This window comes from Miscanthus floridulus, chromosome 3 (genome assembly GCF_019320115.1).
Source record: "Miscanthus floridulus cultivar M001 chromosome 3, ASM1932011v1, whole genome shotgun sequence".
Taxonomy (NCBI): Eukaryota; Viridiplantae; Streptophyta; class Magnoliopsida; order Poales; family Poaceae; genus Miscanthus; species Miscanthus floridulus.
In genome coordinates, this window is record NC_089582.1 from 147538647 (window position 1) to 147557856 (window position 19210).

The following is a 19210-nucleotide window of genomic DNA, read 5'->3' on the forward strand; positions in this document are numbered from 1 at the left end:
ATAGGCCTCATGGTGAGTAAGAAAGAATAAGTACTCTCAAATAGTTGTGGGTACAAATGTTAAATTTTGGCGAGATGTTTAGTGAAACCCACATAGTAGCTAACACTCGCAGTTAGAGTTTTATTGTGGAAAAGCTCCAAAGAAACAGTTGTGGTGTCATCAAGGATGCATACCCACAGTATAGCTTGATATGAGGCTTAAAGGACAGGCGAAGTGGTTAAAAGAACTTACACCTGGAATTGATAATGGTATACAACATCAATAACCATTTAAGTAGTTCGCTCCTATAACAACGGGTCAAGTGTGCTGCCAAACACATTGACGATAAAGTTATACGTTGTGAAGGAGAAAGTCCGGAATCATACTAAAAATATTGAACATAAAAGTAACAAGCAAGTGCTTGCGGATCCGCGTACAAAAGGCTTACCACCCAGTGTGTTTAGAGAACACACAGTCGACATGGGTTTATGGTATAGCCTATGATTTCCGGACAATAAAGGGCCCAAAGTTAAAGAATCTGTTTCAGAAGAGAGATGTGTATTGTAGCTGTTAAGTCTATCGGCGATTGACCGTGACGATGAAGCATGCTCTATGCACTAATCTGTGATGGAACAAATAAAAGTAAAAGTGATTAAAGTCAAAGTTTAAAGTTAAAGTATGAGTTGAGATCAAGGGGGAGAATGTTAGAATTGATCTCATCCGTCTTGACCCAACGGTCGAGACGGACCCCTTGATCGGCGTCCTGATCGGGGACGTCTAGCCATCTAGTGGCTAGTGGGCCCCCGTCGCACAGTGCCTATAAAGAGGAGGTGGGGCAAACGGCTCTGTTCACGAGGTTCACCGCCGCCACAGCCCCACTGTCCTAACCCTAATCCGATCCAGAGGGTGGCACTGCCAGCGGCGGGAAGCGCCACTGCCTCCACCACCACCGCCGGTCTCCACCGCTACTCCGACCGTCGCTGCCTAGTGCAGAGCTTCACCAACGAACCATTGAAGGCAGGGAGCTCCTCCAACGGTCAGATGCTCCTACATCTCTCTCTCTGTTATCTACTCCCTCTGAATCTCAAAGTCACTGATTATCCTAAATAGAAAAGAACTCATCCACTGGATCCACACCTAGACGATCTAAAGAAGTTAACAAAACTAAGGCCCCGTTCGGCTGGTAGAATTTTGGCTGAAATTGGCTGAAAAACACCGTTCTAGCTGAAGTATTGTGAGAGAAAAACACGATTCCGACTGAAAAAAAAGCCAAACAAACCGAATATGGGTAAGCCGAACGAGGCCTAAAACGGTGTGGCATTGTCTTCACGTTCGTTTATTCACTGCGACCAGCTTTGATCCTCGTGCTGCGCATGAGAAATAGTAGTTCGGTTGTGAATCTGTCGGCAGCCTTTGTTGACGATTGTGCAGCGGCAGCTAGCGATATCAGATTATCAGCGTTATGTTGTTGCCAAGAGCTGCAAACAGGCAGACAGCATTACATACAAGCTGTACAGGGACTGCTGTTCCACTACTTGGATGATTAGCGCAGCGGCTGACCCGGCTCAGACAGAGGAGTACATGACATTCACTAATGTTTTTCTTTCTTTTCTTTATAGCAGTAGTATTACTTATGGCAGTTCAGGGATGCTGGAACAGATACTCGGCAGCTGGAGATGTTTATTGATCTTGATCCAACCAATGGAGGCAAATTATTCATAGGGATCTTCAGCTACTTTTTTTTTTAATCTAGAAACTCCCATACGTGTACCAAGGAGTGAGGCCGTGAGGGTCTGGTAGTGCTCGCCCGCTCTTACAACATCAAAATTACAGTATTTCAATAAAACTTACGTACCATATCATTTCTAAGTGTGTTTTTTATAGATGCTAATATATTAGTCAAAAGTTAGAAATATTTAACAGAAATGCTATACAACACATGTGTTTTAGAAGAAAAAAACACATTGATTTTTTCTCTCCTTTTTCACCGGTGCTCCCAGTGCTCGGCGACCGGCGTCGGGCCCGCCCGCACTCGGATCGCACCCGGTGGGCCTCCTCCGCAGCGTCGTTCGCCTTCGCTGTTCCAGCACGGTCACGCATGCACTCAGGCCAGGGCAGTCCAGAGACCGCAGAGGAGAAGCATCGGGCTTGCCACCAAACTCCAAAGGCCATCAATGGCTGGAACGCATGCATGTCGTCCTGCACTGCATGGTCATGGTGGTGCGGTCCAGAGGTCAGATGTCTTGGTTGGCCACCTAGGGATCCGGCTCCAGGTACCTCCTCCTCCTCTGCGATTTGTGATTTGTCCTTCATAGAAAAAAATTGTTTTTTTTGTGATCTGTGCATCTGTGATCTTGTGATTTGTGATTGTCTGGAGGTAGAAGAAGGTTGGAGGTAGAAGAAGACTGAAGGTAGAAGGAGGATAGAGGTTGTTGGATCTTAATTCTATGGTGCAAAAAAAATTATGTGTTGAAACTGCATAAAACACATGGTTGTTGGGTAGACAGACTCAATATTTAATTAGGATTAATTCAAAATGAACTGTAATTTGAAACGGAGGAGGAGACAATATGTTAAAATAAAATTATGTATTTTTTCAAAAAAAAAGTATATGCATCCGTTATACAAGTTATTTGGTTTGATCTTTTTTCTATCAATGTATACACGCCATATTTCATTGCTTGTGATGGAAGGCAAACCAACCAAAGCATGATGTCTGAAACACTCGTTACCGCTGTATTCTTTTCTTTGAAAAGAACATCATTTGACAATAGTTCTTTGGTTCATGTACACGTGAATTGAGTTGGATACGATTATACCTAAACAGAAAAAGGTGATCGACCAAAGCATGATGTTTGAAAGACTCATTACTGCTAGATCTTTCTTTGAAAGAACACTTGACGGTACTAGTTCAGTTCATGTAACATTTTATTGCATTTTCCTAATACAAGCTTGGCTATAACAGTGGTTCAGACCTTAGACCCATAATTGCCTTCTGCTAACATGTCCATCCGTGTTCGAGTCTCTGACAGTCTGTCTGACTCATGCACTCTGCTCATGTTTCTAGTTATTTGTTATGCAATGGAAAACAACATATACATCGACGACAAGACATATATAATGATTTCACTAATATCAAAATCTTGTAACTTAGTCTTCTTTCATCTTGAAAAAACACACGCTAAGTTTATACCATACACTATACCATCTTATAAGTTGCTTATTGCCAAAATGAGTGTTTCTTTTTCCGCAGTTTATCTGTACTAAAACATAAAAGCCGAGACTGACCAACTTATGTTGATCGTAATTTTTCTTCATCTATTTATGTATACTCTTCTTGTGCTTCAGGTGCCTGAAAATGGCTGAGGTTTAGGCGATAGTTTAATTTCCTGATTTGAGAATGGGGTTGGTGGAGGACGAGGGCACTTTTATACCTGGCATTTCTTGCGACCATAAAAAAAACACTTGCGAGATTAACTAGACATAGACACTTATCTATTGATGTTCAAACCATAGATTATTTTGTTATTGTTTAGCTATAGAAAAAAAATATGTTTTGTGTTTTGTTCTTTTAATTGTCATTCTGGAGGTAGGTATTTTTGTCATTGTTTGACTATAGAAAAATTTTGTAACTATGTCTTGTGATTTATCTTTTTTTTTTGAAAAAAATGTCACTTTCCCTATCAGTTAGGTAGTTGATTTTTTATTGTTCCAGCTTAGATGAGCTTAACTTTCGGGCACTTATCGATAGCATGTCCCATTTATGTAGTCTCTTATGATAGCGTTTTTTAGAAAAGTTTTACTAACAAACAATATAAGTCTGAACGTGTTTAAGAGAAAGGATAATAAGCCCGCCCATATCGTGCTGCTAGGCACATATGCTTGTATAATAGGCAAGCTAATAGGTTGACTGCAAAGAGAATAAATAGTAGTAGCAAAAGAACGTATGAGATTGAATGGGAGGGAGTTTTTTTTTTTCCGTTGCGTGTGCTGCAGCCGGGCTGTTAAGTACTCCAACAAAACACCCAAAATACAAGACCCATTCATCATTTGAATAGCGCTACAGGCAAATAGTTCAATACCTGTTCGGCATCTTCTCCAACAACAAGACCTAAAAAGAATAATTTCTGCAAATAGGTTTCCAGGAGAGAGGATGCCCATATTTTGGTTGTGCCTCTCAGGCAACCCAAAATAGGTCTCCCGTATAGATACTCGGTTGGAGACTGATTTTGAGTCTCTTGCTATCCATTTTGAATTTGGATGCCCGTATAACCTCCTTGTCGTTGGAGAGAGTCTAATGGCCCGCTTCCTTCTATCGTTTCAATTATCTCTCCTCTACATAGGATTTTGATGACACAGATGATCTTGCAGCTTGAAGTAAGACTTAATTATACTTGCTTTAAAATAAGAATGGCTTTATCTAGCTCAGTCAATGCCGGAAGGAAACTGGCCAACAACTCTACGCTGATGGGTTTCCTCGTTCAGTTACATCCAATAGTAGTCTGCCGCGTGGCCAGCCGCCCAGCTTTGCCATTTGAAACTTGACAAATGTCACAGTCCTTTCCTGATTCCTCCGAGGGATCTTGCCACGTCGTCGCTATGGCCGCCAGAGGTAGGCGATGGCCCACACGTGTTCTGGGCTTCCAACGAAACAAATCCAATCGCCCAGAACGTCACGAAAGCCCAATCCGCAAATTACCCGATTTAACACGGGGGGCTTAACAAACTCCCACGGTCTCAAAAGCGACGGACACGCACGAGAAACCTTGCAATGACTCGTGGGCCCAACCGCCTGCGAACTCTGCCTCCGGGCTCCGGCGGCGTGTCCATGTCGTCGCCCGCGTAAGGCTGTCCGCACCGCGCGCCTGGAACCGAGCCTGTACTGGAAATATACAGAGGAAAGGTCCCCACCGCTGCTCTCTATTTCATCCTCAATTCCTCCGTTTGCTACAGGGTATCTCCAAACCTAGCGCAGTGGGAGACGAACGCTATCCCGTCCACCACACCAGCAACGCTCCTCTCGCGCCATTGCTGTGAAGTGTCCGGCGAGCTCCCCGACGGCATCCTGGAGAAGCCGGCGGTCTCCCTCAAATCCGAGGGCATTGGGGAGAGAGGGGAGTGCAGGGGCGGGTCAGCAAAGGTGGGCAACAAGCCTCATCCACCCCGTCGTCAATCCAAGTTTGGAGCTGTGAAACGGCGGCAGAGAGAGTCGAGGCGGGCGCGGACGGATTCGGAGGAGAGCTCTACGGCGCGTTCGGCGATTCGCCATCGACGGAGAAGGTAGTCCTGTACATCAGTCAGCACCCTGTAGATCTGGAGGCGCTCGGCGGCTGTCGCTGTTGCGACCTGCCACGGTGGCTTCCCCGGCCTCGCTGCGGTCGCCCCGCCGTCCCGTTGTGAGCTATCGCGCTCCTCGCTGCAAGCAGCCGCGCGCACCCTGTCGGACCTGCCTCCGTTGCGCAGCCGCTACAATGGCCCCCCGGCCTGCCGCCGCACTCGCAACGCGGCGCCGCCGGCGGCCAACCTCCGGGCGCTCGCTTAGCCGCGCTGGCCGCCTAGCTCCGCCGCCGCGCTCGCCCTGCTGCCTGCCGCTGCACTCGCCACGCAGCCCCGCTGCCGGCCACCTTCGCCGCCACGCTCGGCCCCAGCACCGCTGCCGCGCTGGCCGCCCGGCTCCGTCACCACGCTCGGCTCCCGGCACCGCTGTCGCTCTGCCCCCAGCTCAGTTGCTCTCGGCTGTTTCAGCGGTAGCTAGTTTCTTGAAATAGCTAGTTGAATAAATTTGGATCTTCCTGTTGTTATACAATTCAGTAACTTCAGTTGGTCTACGGCTTTCTGAACATATGGATAGATAGACAATTTTTAGAATCATCCTGCAACACACCTGTCATATGGATAGATAGACATTTCTTAGAATATGCTTCTACTTGAATATACATTTCACTAACCAAATTCGTTTTTCACTAATTCACTACATTGTGCGTGGCTTTGACAACGGAATTTTGAAGAACAGTTACCTACAGCAGCTAGTTCCCTAATTTTCTTTCTGTATCAGCAGTAGCTAGTATATTAATTCTTAGTTGTGGCATCTTCACGTAGTATGTTACTTGAAACCTGATGGTAGCATGATCTAAAGATAATTTCAGCTTGTTGAACTCTGACAGAAATACAGAACAAAAATGAAAACATGTTGTCCAGTCCATAGATGTACTTAACCATATGGTTTACAGGGGCATTGTAGCATTTACTTCATTTTTTTACAGGATGAATCCTAATAATTCTGATCAAGTTGGTGATGACATTACCGGTTTCGACGGGGGTCTTCCAATGCAAGGCTTCTATAGAGGGTGGAACCCAGAGCTGCAACCATATGCTCTGCAGTACCCATATTACCAGGGAGGATGGACCGTAGCTCTGAACCAAGGGTTCATGCCGCTCCCAAATCCACCATCATCTCCTACGACACCTGCTCAAAATCAGCCTGTCGCTGCAACAGTCGAGAGTGTTGAACCAGTAGTATTGAAAGAGAGTCAGGGTGATGGTGAAGGAGCATTGTTGCCGGCTGGTCGACGGCGCAAGGTCGTACCTAGTCGCACCAAGTTATCCAACTTCTCCCCAAAAGAAGATGTGTTCCTTGTGAAGTCATGGTTGGAAATTAGCTGCGACCCAATTATAAACACAGGGCAGAAGAAGGACGGGTTCTGAGCTAGGATTACAAGCCAGTACAATAACAGGAGGGGTTCCTACCCTGAGAGAAGTTTCAGATCGCTGCAGAGTCGCTGGGACACTATCAAGGCTGAAGCGAATAAATTTGCAGGGTACATGGTAGATGTTCTTCGAGACAATCCGAGCGGGATGAGTGATGCCGATAAGGTGAATTATGAAACCATCGTTTTATTAACAAAATATGATCTGGTATTGTCATTTGGTTTGATCTAGAGTTTGCTTCATAATTCTAAAATTATGTACCCCTTTTGCAGACCTCTTTAGCTCTAGCGAACTTTGCATACATCGAAGAGTACCCGTTTATTTACGTGCATTGCTGGGATTTGCTGAAGGACGAGCCTAAGTGGATGGAGCTCAACCTCAGAGGGGCACAACATGGAGACGACGATGCAATAGCTGATCATATTCCCACAGCCTTCAACATCAACGATGATGACCCGGGGACACCGTCCTCTCAGTACTCAGGGAGCAAGAGGCCTATGGGGAGGGATGCAGCTAAAAGAGCAGCTAAGAAATCTGCCTCGTCCTCTACGTCAGATTCATCTTAGTATGTTTCTAAGTTGCAGGACCTGTCGATACAAAAGCTTTCAATATGGCAAGAAGAAAATGCGAAGAAAGGCTCTCGCTATGAGCAAATGACAGCCATCGACTCACAGAGATACGATGAGCTGCGCCAACACAATCAGCACATGGCAGCAATTGAGGAAGAGAAACTGCGGCTCATGCGTAAGAAAGCTGACATACTACAAACACACGAGGAAGAGCGCATCCTCGGGATTGATTTGGACAAGTGTGTTCCACGCCTCCGCAAGTACTATGCAAAGAAACAACAAGAGATACTGCAGAACATTGGTGCTAATGTAGATGACAATGTAGACCCTTAAACCAGTGTTGTAATAATCCGAACTCATTTCTTGTACTAGTAGACCATTAAACTTCTGTTGTAGTGTGTTGCCTTGAGGATTGTAATAGACTCAGTAGCTGAGGCTACCTTGCAGTGGTTGTGTTGTACTACTAATAATTGTGAACCCATGTTATAATTTAAATGTTTACTATGTTTGGACCTATGCCACATAATTGTTTATTTTGCGGTTCTGTGCTGATGTTTCTGTACTTCAATTCTAAAGAAAAATCACCTAGGCTACATATATATTCATGTCTGGCAGGTACACAATATTGCTCTAACATTAACCATAGATTTTTTAAGGAAAAGTTGTTTGACTTGTCTCATATTACTATATTTGGTTAGTAAAGAGTGATCGTGGCTCATGGATGCATTATTGTAGCTTTGCTGGTGATTGTCTTTTTTAGATAATGGATAATGCGCCTAGCAAGGTGGCACAACCACAGCACTGCAACAGCTACTGAGCATTTTACCAGCTTGAATTAGCATAAGCACTTCCATCAAACCATTTTACATTTCACTAAGCATAATTAATCTTGGCAAGAAGAAAAATCCAAGAGGCAATACTGGCGTTGAGTTGCCATTCGACAAGGATCAATGGCAAAAATTTCAAGATTCATAGAAAGTTAAACACAACTGCTCATGTATTAGCACATCCTATTGAGATGTCGTTGATCAAGCTTCCACCGACGACATGAAGACCAACCCGACAAACATGAGTGACAATCCCTATTGAGATGATCTAGTCCCCTTTAGCAGTTCCTGAAACAAGAATGAATTCAGATATGTAAAGACTTCAGTGACATTTATAACAAGAATCTGAACGCATGTTGCAGTACCTCCATTAGGATGAACCGTGCCTCATCCATTGGTGTTCGATGAGGTCCATCTGTAACTGGCTATGGATGGTAAGATTCTTCAACTTATGATGCTTATTGATATACTCTGATCTCTCTTGGGTTATGGTCTGGTATGGAGTAGCACCAACCCCAACATTGTCATAGTCTGTGTTCTCCGCAAGTTTCCCTTCATCCTCAATAATCATATTATGTATAATTATGCATGCTGTCAAAATGTCCCTAATCTGTTCACGATTCCAACCATACGCAGGGCCTCGAACAATAGCCCACCTAGACTGAAGGACACCAAAACAACGCTCAATATCTTTACGAGCTTTTTCCTGCTCCTTAGCAAAGTGTGATGCCTTCATATCCAGAGGATGGGAAATGGTCTTCACAAAAGCCGGCCAATTGGGGTATATACCATCAGCAAGATAGTAACCCATGTCATACGTGTGACCATTAATGGTGAATGATACCGGAGCTGCTTTGCCTTTCAAATATGCAGAGAAGACGAGCGACTTTTGAAGCACATTAATATCATTGCAGCTACCTGGCATGCCAAAATATGCATGCCATATCCAAAGGTCATGCGAAGCTACCGCTTCAAGTATCATGGATGGATGCTTCCCACGCCCTGTGAACATGCCTTTATATGCCGAGGGGCAATTGCGCCACTCCCAGTGCATACAATCAATGCTTCCCAACATTCCCGGAAATCCACATTCCTCTCTAATTTTCAGCAGCCTTGTTACATCTTCTGCGTTCGGAGCACGTAGGTAGTACTCCCCGAATACAGAAATGATAGCCCGACAAAAATGGTGCAGAGCCTTACGAGCAGTTGACTCACCAATGCGGACATACTCATCAACAGCATCAGCAGGTAGACCATATGCCAGAATGTGAATAGCAGCAACTGCCTTTTGCAAATCAGTGAGCCCAAGACGGCCAATGGCATCCTCCTTTTGCTTGAAGTACGGGTCTGCAGTTTCAATGGCTTCGACAAGCCGCTCAAACACATGGGCGCGCATTCGAAACCTGCACATAAAGATAAGGTCTCTCAATGTGGTGCAAATATATGAATAATGTAATCCGTGACTAGCAAATTCTACAAACACACCGTCGATGGAACTGGAACGCTGAGTAAACAGGATTGGGACCAAAGTAGTCAGCACGGATCCTCGCATCCCCGTAAGCATGATCCCTTTGTCGTATCTGCTTTGGTGGAGCATCCGAGCGACGGATACGACGAGAGGATCCAACATTCTCGAGCTCCAATAATTGCACTGCCTCCAAGTACTCATCATCATCAATCAAATGAAAATCATCTTCGTCCTCCTCTTCGTGCATCACCCATGTCCTACACATGGAAGAACCAAAATAGCCTGCCATGGCCATGAAAACAGGAAGCCGCCAGGTGGCACAGGGTCTGTCAGCGTAGGAGAACAGGGAGAGGACCGCCGGGGGTGGACACTACAGAGTATCCATGGAGTGGACGGAACAGGCGACGAACCCTAGCAGGCGGCCATGCCGAGATCAAATCTGGCTACTTGGGCTGCTAGATGGGGCAGATGAGAGCTCAGACGGATGCTTCTAGGCCATGGCCAGTCGTTGCTACAAGGAATCGAAGAGCTGCTCACCGGACAGGACGGAGACGGCGGCGCACTCGACCTCCATGGCGGCGGCGGGAACTTCCGTTGGTAGTTTATTTGGAGACTGCTATACCGGGCGAGTGAGAGCAGCGCTGGTCCACTACTGATCTTTAAAGGCAACCTGACTTGTGGGCCATAGTGCTTTTACGGGTCCATTTAGCACTTAGGCGGTGCGGACAGCCTAAGACTTCTCCAACGAGAGACCTACGCTACGTGGACTCCTAAACCCAAAATAAACATAGATCTAAAATTAGCGTTTAACAGACTATTTATACGAAAGATTTATTTTAGAGTGACTAAAAGACACGGTCTAAATATGAGCCGCCTCTTTTCTAGAAATCTATGTGTAGAAAGAATTTTCTTTTGTCTCAGTGTTGTTGGAACCAAAGGTTAAACGGATTTTGGGTGTCCTTGTCGGAGAGAGTCTTACGAAGGCTGGTGGTCGCCACCGCGCGCAGCCCAGTCCACCCACGAGTACAAACAGCGGCAGCTCGCGAGGCAAGCGCCCGCCCCCGCAACGCAAAACCCTAGCCCGCCCGCCCCAAACCCTAGGCGGCTACGGTCTCTGATCCCGGCGGTCCCGACCCAATGGCGTCGTCGCCGGACTTGTTCCCCAACGTCGCCTTCTCCGACGTCTCCGCCGCCGCCGCCGTGCCCGCGGCCGAGGGGGCCACCGCCGCGTTCGGCCTCGGCGCCACCACCGGGGCCCCGCGCCTCAGCCTCGTGAAGGCCGGGAAGGCCGAGGCGGAGCCCACGGTCGAGATCGACCTCGCCGACGCGCAGGTAGCCGCCGTGATCTCGGTGAATGTGATTTGGGTTCGGGGCGCAGTGTGTGTGCTGCCTCTGCCTGTGTTTTGGCTTGATTTGGTGTGGTTCCGGCGAGGTGTACGCTGCTCTCTGACGTTTTGTGGGGAGTGACACGTTTGGGTTTTGCTTTCAGGTATTCAAGTTGGGACCGAGGGAGTGGCTGTGCGTGTGCGACGAGTCCGAGGCTAAGGCTGGCGTGGAAGAGGTAATTTGTTAATTTTCTGTTTCTGCCTGGTTGAATTGCTTGCGCTGACTTTGTGGAACTACAGCCTGTGTAGCATGGCAAGAGTAGCATGTTACATTGCATTGCATTTTGTTTACGAAGAAGAATATGTTTCGTTGGCATATTTCATTCCAATTTCCAAGCTCGCCTTACATTCGTATAATTAACATTTAATGCTCGATGGTGGTGAAGCACCCCCACCCCCCCATTATGTATAATGATCGATGTTTCTAAATCTAGTTGGATGTAGCTTCATATCTGGATGGCAATAATGAATTGGTACTTTTTACCCACTGCCTGCAAAGGATTTGTCCGATGCTTTGAATTCTCACAGAAGCCTGATTTCTTTATTTCTACGCTAACTTTCCTGAAAAAGAGCGTAAATAGCACTAAAAACTTACTACTTTCTGACATGACATAAAGCTCCATGTGTTTAAACTCCATTGCCATGCTTGCTGACCTATTAACAAGTTGTATGTGAACCTGAAGATCATTCTTTGTCCTTGTACATTAAAACTTTATTGTAGTACATATTAAATGGCTACATGTTAACTCTCAGTTCTTTGAGGCAGAAGTCATTTTCAAGAGCAGTTAAGGTTGTTCTTAGGACAGAAGCTGAGAGCAAAGCCTTCTCTTTAGCTTTTCAACGATGGAAACACCAAGTTATTAGTGGAAAAGCTGGTTTGTCCTTTCATGACTTGTTTCAGATAATTTCAGCAGTACGCTTTGTTGCACTGTTTATGAGTCATTACCTTATGTTTTTTTAATGGCTACAGACATAACATTTTTGTATTTCCCCTGTATTTGCATGAAGGGCGGGCTTGGTCCAAGCGGTAGAGTCTTACCGCCTGTGACCGGAAGGTCCTGGGTTCGAGTCGCGGTCTCCTCGCATTGCACGGGCGAGGGTAAGGCTTGCCACTGACACCCTTCCCCAGACCCCGCACAGAGCGGGAGCTCTTTGCACTGGGTACGCCCGCCCTGTATTTGCATCATAAAAGAGTGAAGCATTTGCTTTGAGCACTAGTGAATTTCAGACTACATACTGTCATACTGACTTGCACTGTGTTTTTGCATGCTCATGTAATCCTACAATCTTATGAAATATCAGAATTTTATGTCCATACATACTCTAATTCTACCTTTATGATGAAATTTTATGTTCTTGGTCATTTTCAGAACTAGCATAATTTTGTTGTGCAGCTCCACAGACAGACCTACCAGATAGTAACTGTCAGTCAGATTAAACTGTGTGCAGTTTGATGCATTGGAGAGTAAGGTTGAAAACGGACGGAAAAAATCCCGTTCCGACCCGTTCCGTTTTCTACTTTCTTCCGTCCGTTTTCGTATTTGTGGGATCCCGTTTCCGTATTTACGGAAACGGGAAAGGGGGTTTTCCATCCGTTTCCGCGAGATCCCGTTTTTATCCAGAATTGACCCGTATTTATTCCGTTTTTCATCCCGTTTTCAATCTATGTGAGATATGTCTAGAAATTGATATGTTCATAAACCTACTAATCACAAATTATGCATGTTAACATGTTAACACATGGTATACTAGTGAATATTGGACCGATAATTTCGTACGTGTATATTATTTTGTGACTTTGTTCATGTATACTCAAGAATATTTGATCATGTTATTCTAACTTATTTTTCCGTCTCTCCGTCCGTATTTGTCTGTTTCCGTATTTCCGTATATCCCCATCCGTTTTTAATTCCTTTTTTTTCCCGAACCCGATCCCGTTTCCGCTAAAAATATAGAAACGGAAATGGGAGAGGAGTTTTTCCGCCCGTTTCCGTCCGTTTTCATCCCTATTGGAGAGGTTGAATGAACACTCTGCAGCTGCAGAGCTTTTAAACAAAAGATAAACATACATCAGATCTGCTTATTGCATGACTTAATGCCAAAAGGGACAGAAAAATTACTTTGACTCCCTCTGTCCATTAACATCGGGTGTATTTTGGTTAGGTGAAAGTAGTTTAAAGTTGATTTGACTGTCGATTTCTCTTCCAATACATACTGTCAATGCTACAAGCTTAACGTCATCTTAAGATTTCTTTTTAAATCTGAACCTGTTGATGTGAACTTTGTATGCTCAACTCGTTATTTGAAAAACTATTTCGTCAAAATTTGTAAAATTTGACTTTTCAAAAAATAAATACGTTTAAACTGATGGATGTATGGTGTAACGTTTTTTTTTCTTTTTCTTTTTTGCAAAAATACTTATTCTTTCTTATGTGACAGGTGAGCGGCTGGAGAATGGATCAATAATTGCTTCGAAAAGCAAATTCGATACAAAAATTGAGGCATCATCAGCAAAGATGTATTTCCACTACTATGGCCAGCTATTACATCAGCAAAACATGTTACAAGATTTTGTGCGGACAGGTGTCTTACCACCTAAAGCCCTCAGTTCTTTCTATTCTGATCCACAGGGTGTCATGGTAGTTCACATTCTGCACTAATACTGACAAGGCCATGCACATTCTTTCCCTTCAGGAACATACTATGCTGCTGTAATGGAAAACCGATCTGACTTTGAGGGTCGAGTTGTGGTTGATGTTGGGGCTGGAAGTGGTATCCTTTCATTATTTGCTGCCCAGGTGCACTTTAAACTTCCAACATTGCCTCGCTTACTAGTTACTTCTGTGCTTGATTGATACTGTGATGTAACTTGAGTTGACAGATAGTGGTTTGGTATGTTAATGTTAGGCTGGTGCCAGACATGTATATGCAGTTGAGGCGTCTGAAATGGCTGAACATGCTCAACGTCTAATCTCCGGGAACCCGTCTCTTGGACAACGGATCACGGTTTGTTTTGTATCCCTTGAAACAGTACCCTTTTTTTGTTAGCTTTGACCCTCAACTGATATTTTACCCCCTCCTGAATAGGTCATCAAGGGCAAGGTTGAGGAAGTAGAGCTTCCAGAGAAAGCTGACATACTGATTTCTGAGCCTATGGGTATGGCACTCTTTGACATTTTCTGCAGTGTTCTTATTGTTTTTCTTCTGCCTGTATGCCTCACATTAATCACTTGTTATCTATTAATATTATTCACAGGTATTGAAAAATACAATGTTAGGTTGTTATCATACGTTTAACCTGATATAAATAAAAACATATCTATAAACAAACCCGTTTTTATGTTAGAATTGTCTTCATCTTACGAGCCCTTTGTATTGGCTGTGGTCTGTTGGTATAGCCTTGTAGAATAGATGAAAACGACATCACTTGCGTTCTGAACGATTCATTGACTCTATTGGAGAGTTGCATGCCCGAGCTACACCAGCTGTTATTTGTAATGTTTCACTATTGTTGTTTGAGTTTGGAGATATGGCCTAGAACTTGCTTCCTCAAAACAATGTTATGATACTTAACATTTCCTCGTGTTTAGAAAGATTAAATATTTTGAATGAATCATGTATTTGGTTTTAGTCTACTCCAATGTTCACGACAAACAAATATCCAGTTGTTCTTCGATTTTGTTCACTGGGCCAAATGGCAATTTTGACAATTCAGACCTTGTTGAAGAGTAATAAGATCATGAGTTCATTTTTTTTCCTTCCTGTTTTATCCATTATTGATTGATTTGTACTCCCATGCTTTTAGGAACCCTTCTGATTAATGAGAGGATGCTAGAGTCCTATGTCATAGCTAGAGACAGATTCCTTGCTCCAGATGGTAAAATGTTTCCAACAACAGGAAGGTATATTTGCCACTTAGAATTACATGCTAAATTTTAATTGCTCTTGAATCTTGATAGTATTTGATTCATCTGGTAAACAAAAAGGCCATATCAACTTTTTGCACGATTATTCCTTGTGTGCTTAATTAGTAATTCTATTCATTTCATAGAAGTTTTTTTTTTGACTTTCTGTATGCACTTAGTTTATGTCCTGCCTGTACTTGGTTTACATCCTACATCCCTACCTGTATTACCTGTTTCCTAGATTTTCAGCCTTACGTGGGGTTCAGTTTTCTTCTATTGCTGAGCAATTTCGCAGCATATCGGTTTGGTGGCTCTCTTGATCATGGATTGCAAATGTTGAAACCTTTATAAGCCATCAAGTCATTATCTGTGTCATACGATAAGAAGTATTATTAAGTCACAAAAGTACATTTTAGTATATCGGCCTCTGCACTTCTATGCTTCAGTTACATGTATTTACTGTAACACCCTTGCGGTTGCCTTACTTCCTAAGGTTTGAGATACTGTTTGGACCTTGTAGTCAAGCCTGTGGTGGCCATGTTGTTTTTGCTATTGATACTGAGAGTCTTTAGGGTGGATTTGAATATAATTAGAAGATCATATAGGTCTCTTTTAGTACGTGGAGGTGTTTTTCTTTTTACAGCATATGAGTTTAATGTTCTTACAAGCAGTCCAACAATATTTGTTTAAAATAATGAGCTCAGAGGCATGCATAGTCATCAGTTCTTCTGTGCAGACTTTGGTATTTCAAATTACTCATCAATACTTCATGTCTTTTTAGGATTCACATGGCTCCATTTTCTGATGAATACCTTTATGTTGAAATGGCAAACAAGGTACTAAATCATTGCTAGGTTTTCCTTACATTATTGCTGTCTAATGCCTTTTTGTAATGCTTTATTAATGTTACTGTAAATTCCAATATGAAAATGCCTTTTTTTCATCCTCAATATATGAGGGAATAGCACCCATTCTTAATGATGACTGCTCAATCTTTTGTATCCATGAGAACTGCGTAGGGCTGAAGGCTCAACTTAATAGGAACAATGCTTTTCAAGTAGCAGTATTGCATAAACTGAGGATTGAAGTCCAGTGCTGCATCACTGGACATCGTAACTTATCTAAAGCAAATATTATGGTACACCTGTGGGCTAGTAGACTAATGGCTAATCATGGGATTCTGATCCTATCTAATTGTGGTAGCTTTTTTGTTCATCTTTTGTTTTGGTAATTAAATTATGAAAAAAAAATCTTCTTCAATATTTAGTATCCCATGAGCCATCCATCAAATATTAAAATATGCCTATAGTAATTCCCCTAGGTTTCAAAGTAGGATAGGAAGATACCACGCCACCAACTGCTATGTTTGATACCTTTGTTGGATATTTAAATTTTAATGTGGCAACTTCACTTTGGCAGCACTTTTGCTTATTCATAATTGATTTTGTTATTTATGTTGCCATCTTGTTGTGAAAAGATCTGTCTTATTTGATTATACATTATTTTTATGAACTCATGATCTCTTCATGTGTGTCTATATTTTAGTATCAGGTCTTTCTCATGTAGTGTTGCTAATATCTAGGTTATGTGCTCTTGCAGGCTCTCTTTTGGCAGCAGCACAATTTTTTTGGTGTTGATCTTACACCTTTACATGGTTCAGCATTCCAGGGATACTTTTCACAGGTTACACTGCAGTTCCATTCTGTAGGTTATGTGTTCTTGCTTTTGCTGTGATGAGAAACTAGTAATTTCTTCTTCCTTTCTCTGTGCTTGCAAATTGGAACAGTGGGCTTGGATTGTGGTAGATATGTATATTGACTACTAAATCACTAATTGTATTCAATTACGGACGTGACATGATTTGTCCCAGAACTTTTATGGCTGTAGTGAACAATTCTTAAGATTTTTCTTCTGTTATTATTACTGTTGCCTGGTTCTGTGGTAAAGAGTCTTATTAATTTGAGTGGCTCTTTCTTTTTCCTTGACAAATCTAAATGCCTATTCTATTCTCATGCAGCCTGTTGTGGATGCATTTGACCCAAGATTATTAATTTCTCAGCCAACATATCATACACTTGATTTTACTAGCATGAAGGTAAGCATGGCATGAGATCTAAATTCCATGTGAATTTTCTGAAAGATTTCTTGGTTTGATGGAAATATGACATGCTTATCTTTCTTTTCCAGGAAGAGGAGCTTTACGAGATTGATATTCCTCTGAGTTTTGTAGCATCTGTTGGCACTAGAGTACATGGATTAGCTTGTTGGTTTGATGTATTGTTTAATGGGAGGTAAGTAACTGGAAATTCTGTTGACTAGTAATATTTACAGAGTCGCAGCACTCCTTTGGATTTGTCTTCCGCTATTCTAAATCTGCTATGCTGTACTGCAGCACTGTGCAAAGGTGGCTTACCACTGCTCCAGGATCCCCTACCACTCACTGGTACCAACTGCGATGTGTGCTTTCACAGCCATTGTATGTCATGGCTGGTCAAGAAATAACTGGCCGTCTTCATCTCGTAGCCCATAGTTCTCAAAGCTACACAATATACTTGACAATGTCAGGTTAGGCTCTCTCCCTATTTTTCCATTTCTCCAGTCTTGTATATTTGAAGGTTATAGTTATGCTTATTTGATTCTTACTTGAAGCTAAAATGTGGGGTGTGGGTGCGGAGCAAGGCGGTATCCTACAGACGTCAACTGGAAAACTTGAACTCAAGGAGCCATACTACAGGTTGTCTCAGCCGCAATCCTACATGGTGCCACAAGATCAGCAGCAGCAGCAATTGCCATCTTTGCAGCCCCAGGTATGATGTACCTTCGCATTGTAGCAGCAGTTATTATTTCTGAATTCTGTCTCTGACCTTCCAGAACATGGTTCATCATACCTAAGGCCCCGTTTAGTTCCACCCAAAAGCCAAAATTTTTTGCATAGTAACCGTCACATCGAATCTTGCGGCACATGCATGGAGTACTAAATGTAGACGAAAAAAAAACTAATTACACAGTTAGTCGAGAAATCGTGAGACGAATCTTTTAAGCCTAAATAGTCCATAATTGGACAATTTTTGCCAAATACAAACGAAAGTGCTACAGTAGCCAAAAGCCAAAAATTTTCGGAACTAAACACGCCCTAACTCTGAAGCAGTTCGGCTGTTGTCCTGCTGTGCAGTACATCCCATGTGCATGCACAGCAGGCCAACAGTACTGTGCTAAAAAGTTTTGATAGTAGTGATATTCTTATTACTACAAGTCAGTTGAGGGAAAATCTTGCAAAATGCTTGTGATGTTCTTATCATACTGGACATGTTGCAGTACTACAGTATAGCAACACTGGCTCCTGCCCGCTCCAGGATCATCACAATAGACAAAAGTTTTTTCTGGTGGTTAGCCATTGACATAAGGTCATGATTAGGGTTCCACGTCCCAATTTTTGTTTGTGTTTTGTTGGGCGAGGGGTATGGTATGTTATTGGAATTTGGGTGGATATTTTGCTTGAGAATTACGTCTGGTTCTTTGGGCAGAGAAAAATAAACTTGCATACCTAGTTATAATCGAAATTTCAGCTTTAGACCAGCATCATTTTGCTGCATTCACGTATGTTATTGTAACATTTATATTTGCAAACAGGGATCAGAGCAGCAGATGCAGGAAGGGCTTAGCCCAGGCATCACGATAGACCAAGTAGACCAAGATTGCGGCCTCAACTAGACAGCCTGAAGAACCTGAGTTGTATGCTCTGATTCCAGCAACGAGCTCAGGTCTGTACAAGTACCAACAGTTCAGAGTGCTCCTTAGCCTATGTTGTCAGGCGTTAGCTGCCAAATGCTAACATCACGTCCGAGGTGTACGAGATCATTCCTGAGTTGTGTAGCTGCAGCTAACTGCGGTCGCGCCTGCACCGTTACTTAGGAGGGAGTTGAAAAAGGCAATTATAAAGTGTATTTGGTTTCAGGTAAAGTGAAGAGCGAAGGCATCTAACAAGGACGGGTGTATGTTGTTTGATATATTCTTGTTAGAAATTAATTTATTTTCATGTTAAGCATGTTTAATTCAATTTGGCTCCATACCGCTCGTGCGTCTTGTCGTGGCGTATCTGCATGCACCAAATCTTGAGTGTTTGATTCAGTTGGCTTCATTCGCAGTTTGGTCTGGTCCCTACTGTGCCAACGTCCGTTGGTATGCTAGGCATATGGAGTCATTGTGGCCTGGTCCATAGCTTCTGGCATAATTTGAGATCCAGTAGTGGTAGTGCTTAGTGCTTGCAAGTTGTGATGAAGCTATTTCTGATGGGGGCTCTAATCTAATTCGAGACCACTCTTGTGTTGCCGAGCCCGAGTTCGCTGAAGCCTGGATCCGATCTGAATCC

At 43.4% G+C, this 19210-nt stretch overlaps 2 protein-coding genes across 3 annotated transcripts; one reads left to right on the forward strand and one right to left on the reverse strand.

The window, feature by feature from the left end:
* Positions 1-8351: 8351 nt before the first annotated feature.
* On the reverse strand, positions 8352-9666 carry LOC136544667 (protein ANTAGONIST OF LIKE HETEROCHROMATIN PROTEIN 1-like). The gene is made up of 3 exons (XM_066536746.1): positions 9569-9666; positions 8465-9486; positions 8352-8371 (listed from the first exon to the last, which is right to left on the reverse strand). The coding sequence occupies exons 2-3, from the start codon at positions 9477-9479 to the stop codon at positions 8352-8354; spliced, it is 1035 nt and encodes a 344-aa protein (XP_066392843.1). The 5' UTR covers positions 9480-9486; positions 9569-9666.
* An 863-nt stretch (positions 9667-10529) lies between these two features.
* LOC136547452 (probable histone-arginine methyltransferase CARM1) lies at positions 10530-18905 on the forward strand. Of its 2 annotated transcripts, none has more exons than XM_066539400.1 (15): positions 10530-10883; positions 11041-11112; positions 11703-11811; positions 13376-13519; positions 13631-13734; positions 13844-13942; positions 14024-14093; positions 14742-14838; positions 15623-15677; positions 16441-16524; positions 16859-16936; positions 17029-17132; positions 17234-17406; positions 17491-17648; positions 18472-18905. In XM_066539400.1, the coding sequence occupies exons 1-15, from the start codon at positions 10689-10691 to the stop codon at positions 18550-18552; spliced, it is 1623 nt and encodes a 540-aa protein (XP_066395497.1). In that variant the 5' UTR covers positions 10530-10688; the 3' UTR covers positions 18553-18905. The 2 variants fall into 2 exon arrangements, with proteins under 2 accessions (XP_066395497.1, XP_066395498.1); XM_066539401.1 differs by having other exon boundaries at positions 11706-11811.
* Positions 18906-19210: the final 305 nt, after the last annotated feature.